This window comes from Rosa chinensis, chromosome 5 (genome assembly GCF_002994745.2).
Source record: "Rosa chinensis cultivar Old Blush chromosome 5, RchiOBHm-V2, whole genome shotgun sequence".
Taxonomy (NCBI): Eukaryota; Viridiplantae; Streptophyta; class Magnoliopsida; order Rosales; family Rosaceae; genus Rosa; species Rosa chinensis.
The window spans coordinates 37,778,062-37,792,218 of NC_037092.1; the positions used below are offsets into that span (position 1 = coordinate 37,778,062).

General features: G+C 45.4%; 2 protein-coding genes across 2 annotated transcripts; one reads left to right on the top strand and one right to left on the bottom strand.

Moving 5' to 3' along the window:
• Nucleotides 1-6,034: 6,034 nt before the first annotated feature.
• LOC112203765 lies at nucleotides 6,035-6,412 on the bottom strand. Its single transcript, XM_024344687.1, has one exon. The coding sequence runs from the start codon at nucleotides 6,410-6,412 to the stop codon at nucleotides 6,035-6,037; it is 378 nt and encodes a 125-aa protein (XP_024200455.1).
• A 3,865-nt stretch (nucleotides 6,413-10,277) lies between these two features.
• Nucleotides 10,278-11,936, top strand: LOC112203766. The gene is made up of 3 exons (XM_024344688.1): nucleotides 10,278-10,455; nucleotides 10,789-11,095; nucleotides 11,396-11,936. Exons 1-3 carry the CDS (start codon nucleotides 10,278-10,280, stop codon nucleotides 11,934-11,936), a joined length of 1,026 nt encoding a protein of 341 aa, XP_024200456.1.
• Nucleotides 11,937-14,157: the final 2,221 nt, after the last annotated feature.

The following is a 14,157-nucleotide window of genomic DNA, read 5'->3' on the forward strand; positions in this document are numbered from 1 at the left end:
GAGCAGGGTGGCTCCAGGATTTTGTGGTTGGATTATTAGAAGCGAAATTTGTTTTCCACAGGTTTTGGGTTGTCTATTTTTAAGGGAGGTTATGCCGAAATTTTTTGGTAAACCTTCTTTAAAAGTGGGTCCCTCAGGGCCACTTCGGATTCCAGGGTGGAATCCGGGGTGGGTCTTGTCAGATTCCGTCCCCATCCCGGAGGATAACCAACTGGAAAGGTTGCGATGGATTATTTCCTTCCCTCTCCTTCCAGTACAAATGATAGCAGCTGCGACTCAAATCAGAGGAGGGTGAAGAGAGGAAGAGTAAGAGTGAATACCTCATCGACCCTTCTTGCCGCAAGATCCGGAAACTCATAGAAGACATGAATCCTTATTAGTCGTTTTAGCCACTTTCTGGCTTTGTATATTGTTAATGTAATTTTCCGAACACATTGTCTTGCTTTTGGCCGCAAAGCCACTTCATGAATGAAAGATTCGAAATTTTCATATTTGCCCAAAAACAGTATGATATGATAATAAGGCCTCTAGTGTAGGCCCTTACCCACATTCTTAACACATATTGTCAAACATGTCGAATGTAAATGTACAAAAAGACAAAATGGCTAATAAAATAATGTAAGATAATGGCCGCTATTAAGGCCTGTATACATAGAGTGTTGCCAGCCAAGGGACACTATGTTTGCCCCCCTGTCTCTGCAACGGAAGAATCTGGGGGATCTTCAAATTCCCAAACGCTAGGGGTAGTATTTCTTTAAAAACCTGCCATTAATAGGGTTGCGATGGAGATCGCCATCCAGATCTTTTAGATGAAAAGCCCTACGCTCCAGAATTCTATGAATCACAAAGGGTCATTCCCAGCGTGGGGTCTATTTACCACGACCAGTCAATTTCTCACCGAATGGAAGGACTGCCTTCCAAACGAGCTCGCCCTCTTTGTAACTGCAGCCGCGAGTTCTCTTATCATAGGCGCGAGCAATGCGTTGTTTCTCCATGACTATGTTCTCCAAAGCCTCTAAGCGCTGTCCACTAAGGTCTTCATGCTCCTGCCACATGGCTTGGACGTAGTCATCGCCGATCAGATGATGTTGATCTTGGACGCGTAGGGACTGAACATTGATCTCCAAAGGCAAAACCGCATCGTGACCAAACATGAGTGCATAGGGCGTTGTGGCAGTAGGAATCCGCTTCGAAGTGCGATATGCCCACAATGTTTCATATAATGTCTCGTGCCATTGGCGAGGGTTTTCAACAAGCATCTTCTTGAGGAGTGTGATGATAATCTTGTTACTGGCCTCTGCTTGACCGTTAGACTGAGTGTAATACGGTGTGCTGTGGAGAAACTAGATGCCGTAGTCTTGGACGAGTTGCTCCACATCACCACCCATAAATGCTGCCCCCTGTCTGATACTAACACCTCAGGGATGCCGAACCTGCATATAATATTTCGAAAGATAAAACAGCGGATGGTTACGCCAGAGGCTTCCTTCAAAGGTTCAGCTTCGACCCATTTAGTGAAGAAATCTGTAGCGACGATATTGAACTTGTGTTAAAGTGACAAGTGGGGATGAATCATGCCAATCAAGTCCAATGCCCAGCCTCGCGTAGGCCAAGGTTTAATAATAGGCTGTATGGGAATATGCTGAACCGGTCTATGAGCCTGGCAATCCTGACAGCCTTTCGCGAACATGATACAGTCTTTCAAGATGCTGGGCCAATAATATCCATGTCGCCTGATGAGCCACCGCATCTTTGGACCCGCTTGATGGGCTCCATATACGCCGGTATGTACTTCTCGCATCAAACGTTTTGCTTCGCGGCCAAACACACACCGGAAGTCTATGCCTTCTTCGCCACGTTGGCGCAACTCATCGCCCCGGAGGAAGTAATTTAAGTCAAGAAAACGAGTCTTCCTATCTGCAGCGGCGTCTGGCTTCTTTAGGTAAGCAATCAAAGGGACGTGCTAGTCTATATCAATAGGTTCAAAGACCGCGACAATTGGATCGTCTGGTGTGTCAAGTCCCGTGAGCCAAGAAGGCAGCGTGCGTCGCTCAACTTTTAGGATTCACTTGCGAACCCCATATTTTAAAGTAATGCCCGTAGCCAGTTGAGCAAGTTCGTTGGCCACAAAGTTACGCTCGCGAGGAATATATTCCAAATCCACATCATTGAACTGATCCAGAAGTTCAATGGCGCGATTCAAATATGGCACAGCAAGCAACTCGCACACCTGTACTTCTCTTGAAGTTGATTTATGATCAGCAAAGAATCACCGCGTACTTGCACATCTCTTACTCCTAGCTCCAATAACACCTGTAGGCCAATAATGAGGGCCTCATACTCCGCTTGATTATTGGTGCACTTAAACTCCAGTTGGAAAGAATAAGAAAAACGATCGCCCGCTGGGTTTTCCAAAACAATCCCTGCCCCTGACAGTGTTTCTATTCGTGAGCCATCAAAAAATAATACCCAGGGTTAGAAGGAGAGGGTAGCTTGATACCAAATAACATATCCTGGAATGCGTGCCAAAGTTGGTCGAGTTATGGTTGCGGTCGCTATTTCTAACTCTTTCACTGTGGGGACGTCCAACATAGGGTGATGTGCTAGAAAGTCCATGATGGCTTGTACTTTCACTGCTTTCTGTGGGACGTATTGCAGCGAGAATTCGGATAAGGCTAGGACCTACTTGCCAATATGACCTCGCAGAATAGGTCGCGACAGCATGTACTTAACCAGGTCGGTTTGAGCGATAATGCAAGTGGTAAAGGATAACATGTAGTGCCACAACTTACATGCTGAGAAGAATAATGTAAGGCACAATTTTTCCATGGGTGTATACCTGGTCTCACAATCCGTCAGAGTCCTACTGAGGTAAAATATGGCATGCTCAACCCCTTCGTCATCATCTTGGGCGAGTCAGCTGCCAATGGACGCCTCAGCTGCTGAAACGTATAGCTTTAACGGAAATCCAGCTCTTGGTGGAACGAGTACTGGTGGGCTCGCCAGGTAGGCCTTAATTTTGTCAAAAGCCTCTTGGTGTTGAGGTTCCCAAACAAACTCGTTCTGTCCTTGCAGTCTCAGTAACGGGGAAAAGGGTTGGATTTTTCCGGCAGAGTTAGATTTGAAACGTCTCAGGAAGTTGATCTTACCCAATAATCGTTGCAACTCTTTCTTTGTGAGCGGGGAAGAAGCGTTGATGACCGCGCTTGCCTTATCCTCAGGGACTTCAATACCCCTTTAATGGACGATGAAGCCTAGAAAATCTCCTGCTTGAACTCCGAAAACGCACTTGGCGAGATTCATCTTGAGCTTGTGTAGCAGCATTCGCTCGAAGACTTTCCTGAGATCCGCAATGTGATCCCCGCGCCGCTTGGACTTGAAGACCATGTCATCAATGTAAACCTCTAAAATCTTCCCCAGGATGTCGTGGAAAATCAGGTTCATGGCTCTCTGATACGTTGCCCCAGCATTCTTCAGTAGAAAAGGCATAACCACGTATTCAAAAACGCCCGCGAACCCTGGACAACGGAACTCGGTTTTGTGTCTGTCTTCCTCCTCAACCGGAATCTGGTGATACCCTGCAGTTCCGTCCATGAAGGATAACAATTCATGTCCTGCCACTGCATCTACCAACATATCCGCAACCGGCATGGGGTAGACGTCTTTAGGCGTAGCAACATTAAGGTCTCTGTAGTCCACGCAAACCCTCATCTTACCATTCTTCTTACGGACTGGCACGATATTGGACAGCCACTGATTGTATTTGGCCACCCGAATGATGCCCGATCTGTGCATCTTTTCAACTTCTTCTTTAACCAGCACTTGAGTCTCGGAGTTCATTCTCCGCGGCTCTTGCTTCACAAGCCTCTTGTCAGGGAGTGTTGGTAGTTGATGGCAAATCAAGTTTGGTGACAGGCCGGGCATGTCTTCATATTTCTCCGCGAAGTAGTCTTTGAACTCCAGTAATAAATCAATGAGCCTCTGTTTCTCGCTAGGCTCTAAGTAAGCGCTGATAGCCACTTCCACAGGTTCAGCTGCTGTTCCAAGATTGACTTTCTCTGTAGGATCCCTGATCTTTGGAGGGGTGTCATCCAGCACTGCTGGAGCTAGCTGAATTTCTTCTTCTTCTTCTTTCTCTTGGTCAGAGAACTCCTCGTTGACAATTTCCAAGGTCACGACTCGATCATAGGCCTCTTTTTCCACCCGATACGAGGATAGTCTTTCATATAATGAGTGGAAGGCCTCTATCCCTTCCTCTGGAAGGTCGTAATCCATTAATCGTTTAAGGGTTTGGGCACAGCGTGGCCAGGCCTTTCCAAGCCCTCTTTTGCGAGCGTAAGCCCCCACTGTGCCAATTCAGAGGCTGTCACCCCTGTGGGTCGGCCTTTGTCGTCGATGCCACTGACCTGTAATGGAGTAATTGGCTCCAAGTAGTATCTGGCATCTACATAGTTTGCTGAAACTAGGAATGGGCGAGGATCTGCTTTAATCACCTCAGCTTGATCTGTTACCCTATTCCACATCACCAATTCCTGGTGGAGAGTTGAAGGAACACAATAGCTCCGGTGAATCCAGTCACGCCTTAGGATGGCGCTATAGGCCGCGTAATAGTCTGTCACGAAGAAAGCATAGACTCCCTCTGCTGGTCCTACCTTGATAAGTAGAAACAATAAGCCCAAAGTTCTCGTGACTGTCCCCGCGAAGTTTTTTAGCGTGAGGGATGTTGACTGGATCTTTTCTTTCTTGATCCCAAGTACATGCATGGTTCTTGTGGTGATAATGTTAACAGCGGCCCCTGTGTCGACCAAGACATGCTGACTTTAGTGCCAGCAATGTCCACTATTAGATATAAAGGTCGCATGTGCTGAACCATCGCAGGCGTTGGTCTTGTGAAGCTCATAAAGAAACCCTTACCCTCAGCGTCTTTTGTCTCAAGAACCATTGCCTCTGGTAAAGGTGTTGTTGCAGCTGATGTGATTTGCAGAGGCTGATCGGTTCCTTCTTCATTCGCCACACACTCCTGTGCGGCAATTGGCAAAGCATATATTGCAGGCAGTACGTAGACCATATTGCAGGAAGTATCAACCGCCTCAGTTTCATCGATATCGTCTTCTAGGTTGAGCTTTGGCTCTCCAACCGGGATGTCAGTGTTGAGCTGCTTCACCAGCCGGTCTACCAATGACTCTTCTGTATGACCCTTTACCTCACACTGTTCTTGTTCCAGCAACTCGGCCATCGACAGTGGCGAGTTTGATCTTTGTTTCCCTACAAGTATCTCTTTTGGGGGCGCGACCACCAGACTTTGGACTTTTTTAGGTCTCCATTGTAAAGCTTCTACAGCGCTGCCTTTGCTCTCAAATCTTTCAAAAACCGAGGGTTTGTCTTTTGGTGCCTCACGAAACAACCTACATCTAACATGTGGCTGCCTAGTTGGCGAATTGTCCTTCCTAGCTATTGGAGGTGTCCTTTCTGTTGTGATCCTGCAGAACACACTAGACTTAGAGGCTCCTGCTTCTGAGCGCGCCTGTTTTTTGAAACTGCGAGGAGGAACTAATGGCTTAGAGGCTAATGCCTCCATCTCCCTCTGATATTGCTCAGGAGATTTGAGCAACTGCGAGGGCTTGATCAGACCCTGATCCAGAGCTTCTAAGGCGCGTTTGGCTTCTCCAAACCTGCGTTGCAATTTCCTTTTCTTGGAAGGGCTGATCTCCACTGCCTTCCCCTTCTCTCTGGTATACCATTTGCCTTCCTTGATGGTGGACGTTAAAGTAGGAGGAATATAAGGTTTGGTCACGACTTCCTTGTGCTCATTCCAAGCCCTTCCTTATTGTTTCTGATCGACCGCGGTAGCTTTCAATTTCTTGAACAAGTTGGAATCCTTTGGGGATGGTGGTGACTTTACCTCATCTCTCGCCTTTGGGCAAGAAGGTTGATAGTTTAGTGATGGGGAGGACCATTTGACTGGTGGGAGGGAACCAAAGCGAAATGTCTGCTCGACTTCTATGTGCGATGCTGGGATGCTGCATTCCTCTTTTCATTGTGAGCAAAGGAGAACTGGTGAGGCTTCGGTGATGGGCTTAACTTTCTTCTTAATAGGGGTTTCCTCCCCTTCATCCTTCTCTTCTTTCCCCTTTGTAGTCAAATCCAGGGTTGGTTTCCTCTGGTTCTTCTTAGGCCAGTTCACATTAACCATACCGACTCCGGTATCCGGAAAAGGGTTCAAGTCTACTAGTGTTGCCGCGGCCGCCGAAGCTTCTACTTGCAAACTGCCGTTATTGAGCCATACCTGAATTTGGTCCTTTAGCTTCACACAATCAGCTGTGTTATGGTTCCACAAGTTGTGGAATTTGCAGTACTTATTCCCTTTCAGCTGATCCGATCGAGGGAAAGGACCAAAGTCCGTTTTCACCATCTTTGCGGCAATCATCTCATCCAGAATCTCATGTGCCTTATTGGCATCATATGTATAGGTCGTGAACTCAGGTTTGGTGAAGGCCACAGACTTGAGCTTGACAGGCTCTTTAGATATCTTTAACTGCTTGAGGGTTGAGTTCTTCCTACCTGTCAACTCTAGCGCGGAGACGTCGTTCTCCTCTTCTTCTATTTCCTCTTCCCCCTGGAAAACCTCTTCCCCTTAAAGGTGATGGTAAGGATCATAGGTGGGCTGTAGGTATCCAAGAGCTGCCACGGTGCAGTGCTTCCCTGGCAAATATGTTCCTTTGGACGCATTTTTTCTGGCATCAGTCTCTCTGAGGAGATGCTCGAAGCTACCCACCTCTGTGATCAGCTCTCCCATTGACTGGATCATGCTGCCATGTTGCTTTTTTCGTTGGCACGGTTCCAAACCCTTGATTGCTAGCTTGACCAATTCTTTTTCAGGAAGGATCATACTCAGTTTGGCTTTCTGGATCTGAAAGCGTTGAAGATAGGCAACGGCAGACTCGGTGGGTTGTTGCGACATCTGAGTAAGAGAGGCCAAATCGACCTCGGGCTCAATGGCTCCAAAAGTTTCCCGGAGGAGCCTTTCCATTGCGGCCCAATCTGCCATTGTTCTCGGTCGGAGTTTGGAAAACCATCTAAGGGCAACTCCAGAATGAGGAGTGCCAAAGATCCTGCACTTGAGGATGTCATCATTCTGGTACTGACCGCATTGCACCCTAAACCTAGCCAGATGAGTTGTCGCGTTCTCATTGTCCTCCCTGAAAAAGTAGAAAATAGGATATTCTTATAACCTCTGGGAAAGGGCGCAAGCATTATATGCGGTGGGAAAGGCCCTTCATAGACCCTGTCCAGTTGGGCCCTAGGGTTAGCCAGCCTGATCATCTCCTCTACCTCCTCACGTCTCACATACTCTGGACCAGGCGGAGGATCCGCCACAGTTTGGCAAGCACCCTGTAAGGGTGTGATTTGGCTAACTGTTGTTGTTCGTTCCTTTAAGCGAATAGTCTGGGGATTAGCAGATTGCTGAAGAGTTATCGCTGGTACGGGAGCATCCTTAACCAAGGCTGTTATCCTGACGGGGTTTCCTGTCTGGTCAATGTCGTAGTAATTGTCTGGGAGTTCATGGTAAACATTCTCCGCTCCGTCGCTATCGTACTGAGTAAATATTGCAGGATCAGCTGGAGTACCACCGGTCTTCTGGATCTTATCCTTTGGTGAGGCTGATGAGGCAGCTTTGTTATCACCAATCAGCAAAGCTCTTTCCTTATTTTTGGTTGACGTGGCGGTGGCCGTTGCAGGAGGTGTGGCCGCACTGTTGCTGGCATTCTCACGAGCGTTTGGTGGAATATACTTACCAGAACCAGAAGGCTGACCAAGTGAGCTGAGGATGGAGTTAGGATAGAGGTGGCAAACGGGCCACAAAGCACGAGCACGGCACGGGCCCGGCACGCTTAAAGGCGGCCCGGCACGGCCCAAGCCCGTTAGTGGCCCGGCCGGGCCCGAGCACGACATATTGTGGGCCGGCCCATTACAAACACAAAATTTCATTTTAAAAAAAAAAAATTAAAAAACTATAATGATGAGATTTGAATATGAGACCTTTTTATTTAAAATCTTATGACTACTTTCTTTTATATTGTCAAAATAATGAAACAAAACATTATATCCTTGTTTTGACATAAGTATTTTTTCTAATATTTATTAATAAAGACTAATCTCATAATAATACAACTATAGAATGAAGGAAAGAATAATAGATACTAAATCTTCATTATATTAATAAAGATTAATCTCACAATAATATACTAAAAACAATATATTTTGAGTTTTTTTTTTCTTCTTTCTTTCTTATAGTGAAATATAAAAAATTATTAGAAATCTAATCTTAAAAAGCTAAGATTAAGAAAAATGTTGTAGAACTTAATTTATTTTAATTTTCTAAATAGTTAAATAAAATTAATTTCTATTTGTTCAAATTAAGATTCTAAAATTGTGCTTTATAGTGGGTAGGCATGAGCACGGCCCGTTATTGACCCGGCACGAGCACGGCCCGGTAAGATATGGGCTCGGGCCATGGGCCGGGCCGAGCTTAATGTTTAAGTAAATGGGCCGGCACGAGCCCGGCACGATAATAAATAGGCCGGCCCAAGCACGGCACGAAGCACGACTAGGCCCGCTTAAAATGGGCCGGGCCGACCCGTTTGCCACCTCTACGTTAGGATCACCCAGAGCTTTGTTCAATACTTCTTTAGCCTGGTTCAGTTCGGCTCTCTGCATGGCGACCTCTGTTGCAAGATTAGAACCATCCTCGCGAAGACCTGCCAAATCGGACGCAATCTGCTTGGTTTGGCTTGCGATAGCTTTCATAATTTCTTTTTTATGTTGACTCTGCTCATCAGCGATACCTCTGGCATGGGTCCTGACTGCATTCTCTGATCGTGCGATTTGTTGCTTAGTATCCTCAACACGTTGGGCAATGCGCTGGTCTAGTTTGCGTATAAGCTAGTCTGTTTTTTCGGTTTGCCTGTCAAAGTCAGCAGCTAGCTTCACATGATGGTTCTCGATATTCTCCATGATGATCGCGAGTTTTTCTTCGAAGGTCGCTTCCTTTGGAATAGGCTTCGGAACGAAAGCCTCTCTTTCTACACTTTCCGCAGCATCAGAAACCACGGTAGTGTGGACAAGCTCACTTGCCTGGTTAGTAGTGAAACTTTGACCCTCAGTAGCGGTCGGGTGATTCTCTCCCTGTCTAGTTGACATATTGGTTGATTGAGGGTAACGAGAAAATCTTTGAGTCATTTGTTCTTCAGAAAGACCACGACAGTCTGCGTAGAGGTGCGGTCTGTAACTGGAGGTCTTATGCTTTAAGCAGTTAGCGTAAACCTTTTGGTAAGGGTTTTCGCTTAACTTCCCAATGGTTTCGTTCGCGAAATTCTAAATATCCCACTAGGCTTGCCAAAATGTTTGACACGGAAATCAGTGCGGTACAAACTGTCTCTTTTGAATGCGCAAGTGTACCAGCACCGTGGGGTGCAGTCGTTGGGGCGTCCCTTGACCTGACTTCTTGATCAAGCGTTGTGGACGAGGAGAGCACCAACCTCGTCACAAGGCTCTTTTCCTGCCTTCCGAGAAAGGACTTCTTGCCTTACGGATAAGGGCTTTGGTTGTCATCTCTTCGCGTCACCGAATCGATACTCAACGTTGTAGGTTGAGCAGAGCAATCACTGGGAAGTTTGGAGAAAGCACGGGTTTTGCTAAAGCGTGACTTTAGCTTCGCTGGGTTGCGAGGGCGTTACCCTTGCTTCGCTGGTAGTATCGGTGGCAGTAGCACTAACAGTCGGCTCTTGGAGAGACTAGGACTGGAAGTACAGTCCTCGGGTTTCAACGAGGTTGAAGGTTTGCTCCGGGGAGGCTTGATAATCCGAGGGATTGATTGATTTGAGAGTCCCCTCGATTTGTCCTTGAAACCTGGTATTTATACTAGGGTTTCAACTGTTCCTTGCCATAGAAGGATTATTAATTGTAGTTTCCTATTCAATCTTCGCTACCTGAGTCCAATAAGGGCTCGTTTTCCTTATGGGTTTCAAAATGGGCGAAGCTGTAACCCAATTCCAAGTAGACTCATTTTTAGGCAGCAGGTATCAGCCTATTATGCTAAATCCACTAAAGGGTCTTGCCAAAATTACTTTTGGGCTCAAACAGATAGTTTTCTATTCTGAATAGCTACTGAAGAGGAGTGTCAACAGTTTCAAAATATATTATAAACATATGAGTTAGCCTCGGGGCAGAAGATTAATCTGCAGAAGAGTGAGGTCGCATTCAGTAAAAATGTTGATATGGGTAAGCAGAATTATTTGGCCAACTTGTTGGGTGTTCAGAGGGTCGATAAACATGAACGCTATTTGGGTCTACCTACATATGTGGGGAGGAGTAAGACAGCAGCGTTTAACTATCTGAAAGAGAAACTGACCAAGAAGGTGATTAGTTGGCGTGCTACACTACTTAGTGGAGCAGGTAAGGAAATCTTGATCAAAGCAATGGCCCAAACAGTACCTAACTATGTCATGAATTGTTATATGTTGCCGTTGGGGTTGTGTGAGGACTCGCAGCAGCTGTGTGCGAGTTTCTAGTGGGGAGACTCCGATGAGAAACAAAAGATATATTAGAGATCTTGGGATAGATTATGTGTTCCAAAAAAAGATGGTGGGATGGGTTTCAAGAACTTACATTGGTTTAATTTGGCTATGCTAGCCAAACAAGGATGGAGATTGGTGAAGAATCTGAATTCTTTAATTGCAAAGTTGTATAAAGCTTTGTATTTTCCTGATGGGGATTTCTTACATGCAGAGCTGGGTGATCACCCTTCCTTTCCCTGGCGTAGTGTTTGGGAGGCCAGAGATGTATTAATGAAGGGTGTCAGATGGCAAGTTAGGAATGGTGAAGATATTGATATCTGGAGAGATAACTGGTTATTCGATTCTTTTCCAAGCAGTCCATGTTCACCTCAACCGGGAGATGCCCCAACGAAGGTTTCTGAACTCATTCTTCCGGGTTCCAGAACTTGGGATGAGGACAAGATTGCTCAGTGGTTTGCATCGGTAGATAGGGAATTGATTCTAAAAATCCCACTCAGTCAACATGCTCCAAGGGACAGGTTAATGTGGCATTTTCATAAGAAAGTGTTTTTACTACCAACAGTGCTTACTATATGGCTCGTGATATATCACTGGGATTAGTTTTGGCTTTTCCATCGATCCCAGATCCCTATACCAGATTATGGGCAGCTCTTTGGAAGGCCACAGTTCCTAATAAGGTGGCTCTTCAGGCCTGGAGATCCTGTGTTAACATATTGCCGACAAGACATTGTTTGAGTACCAAGGGTTATGTGGGGGATATGGTTTGTCCTTTATGTGGAAGTGGCATTTTCATAAGAAAGTGTTTTTACTACCAACAGTGCTTACTATATGGCTCGTGATATATCACTGGGATTAGTTTTGGCTTTTCCATCGATCCCAGATCCCTATACCAGATTATGGGCAGCTCTCTGGAAGGCCACAGTTCCTAATAAGGTGGCTCTTCAGGCCTGGAGATCCTGTGTTAACATATTGCCGACAAGACATTGTTTGAGTACCAAGGGTTATGTGGGGGATATGGTTTGTCCTTTATGTGGAAGTGGGATTGAAAACAATGTGCACCTTTTCATTCATTGTAATTATGCACGTGAAGTATGGGCAGCTGCAAATCTTCCAGTACCCTCAATGCATGTCTTCGTCGTGAAAGATTATCTCCTACAGTTGGTGGGCATTTTAAGTACAGAACATTTTGGCAAAGTTTTAATTCTTCTCTGGGCTATATGGAAGAATCGCAATACTCAGGTGTGGGAAGGAACAAAGCAACACCCATGTGATGCCATGTTAATGGCTTTTGGTTGGCTAACGGAGTTTCAGAAAGCTAATAGTTGTGAGAAGCAATCTCGAGTGCAGAGACAAGGTTAGGTAATGCCTCCGGAGGGGTGGCTTAAATGCAACTCTGATGGAGCCTTTGTAGAGCAAACTAATAGGGGTGGAATTGGTGTAATTATCCGAGACCATAATGGTCAGGTTAGAGCAGCTGCAGCCAAGCCTATGAGGCATATCACTTCACCTTTCCATATAGAACTAGTGGCATTGATGGAAGGTGTCAAATTAGCTGAAAGAATGAATCTGGACAAGGTCATATTTGAAACAGATTGTTCCATCCTGGCAGCAGGAGTGCACCAAACTGAACATGATATGTCCCTGCTCAGTTTTGTTCTTGAAGATTTAAAGGATCACCTTCATCGATTTGTTGATTTCAAGGTGATTTATGCTCCCTGTGAAGCCAATAAAATAGCTCATATTTTAGCCAATAATTCTCTTTGTAATATTTAACAACTTTATCTTTCGAATACGGAGGCAAGTCTCTCTCTCTCTCTCTCTCTCTCTCTCTCTCTCTCTCTCTCTCTCTCTCTCTCTCTCTCTCTCGGGGAAACCCAAGAAAAGTCGGCGGCGGCTTCAACTGAGTGAGTACTCTCGTCTGGCAGCAGCTATGGCATTCGGGCGGGCATGTTGGCCTCACCAATGATGCGTGATCTGCTGCCGGACGGGACTCGATGCTAGCGTTCTAGAGGCTCTAGTGTGGGTGTTTGCTTGAATGTTTTGCATGTGGTTGTCGGCTCCGGATCGATGGAAATCTCTGGGGTGCATGCTGTGCAGTACGGTGGATCTCATTTGCAGATCGACGGCGTTGCAAATTCAGGGCGCTGGGTGGAGGCAGGTTCGATTTCGGGGGGCGTTGGATCGTGGAGCGTTGGGTCTTGGTGTCGTGGCAGTTTCGACTTCGGCGGCGGAATCGTGGAACGCTGGTGGGGTCTGTGCCGGGTTTGCGTCGGTGGGAATCTTGCCGGAGCGGGCGTGGGTTCGGTGGTGGCTGAGGGCTGCTGTGCTTGCCGCATGTGTTGGGAGAGGAAAGTTGGTTTGGGCCAATCTCGGCCTGTTGGGCATTGGGTGGGTCTGTTTTTAGAGCCTCTTGGGACAGTAATTTGATGGGCTAGGGTTTTGCTCTCAGCCCATCCCTATGTTTTTTAGTTTGTCTATTTACAATAAGGTTCCGTTTCCAGGAACAGTTTAGGCACTGTTGTGCATCTAGTTGTTGCATTTGGTCTGATCTTGTCGACTTAATTCTCAGTGGATCTAGTTGTACACCAATTGAGGTCTTTAGGCAACTAGGTTTATTGGTTATGAGTTAGGTTGGGTGGGCCGGATCCTTCTAGTGCCTCCGGCGTAGTACCAAATGGGGATTCCCGTTATGTCTACGTATTGATTGTACAATGAGTTGGTCTATGTTTCTATGTACCGTTGTGGGTACTACCACTATCTTCTTGTCTGTTTTATGGCAGTGGAAGGGTATGTAATGGCCTATTTTGGCTTTCGATGAATATATTTTCGCCTACTGGCTCCATTCTAAAAAAATAATAATAATAATAATGCTCTTTGTAATAGTGTTGACCAAACTTGTTAATTGTTTCAATGAACTTACATTTAAAAAAAAAAAAAAAAAAAGTTGTGTGGGCCACTACTAGAATTTTGGCCTTTTACATCGGCCAAAAACCGATGTTAAAAAAAAAACCATCCGATGTCTTAGTGAGTGATGTTAAAGATCACGAACAAAAAGACATCGGTCAAAAACCGATGTCCAGTTCAACAATAGACATCGAATAAGCTTATGGAACCGATGTAAAACAGTTATTATGATAACATATTAGTGTGTTTAGATATTGTTAAACCTTCATATTTTGGCATTTAATGCTTAATGAAGTATAGGTCCAATAGCATAAATATTCATTTTAACATCGTTACTCATATTAGAAACGATGTTTTATATGGTATCAGACATCGAATTCTTTTCATTTTGCCTGCCGTTTCTAAGGTTCACGCATATTTTCCATATATCCTACTATTTAAGATTCAATCTACATTCCTTAGTATATAATAAACGATTTGCATTATTATAATAAACATCCTTTCCTTTTATGGAGCGATGTCCATTTTACTATATTACATCAGGTTTTAGGTTAACAGCGATGTCCATATTAATATTAGACATCGTTCCCCAAATTGTAAATCGATGTCCACATTAATTCCAGACATCGTTTCTCAAATTATAAATCGATGTCCATATTGATTACAGACATCGTTT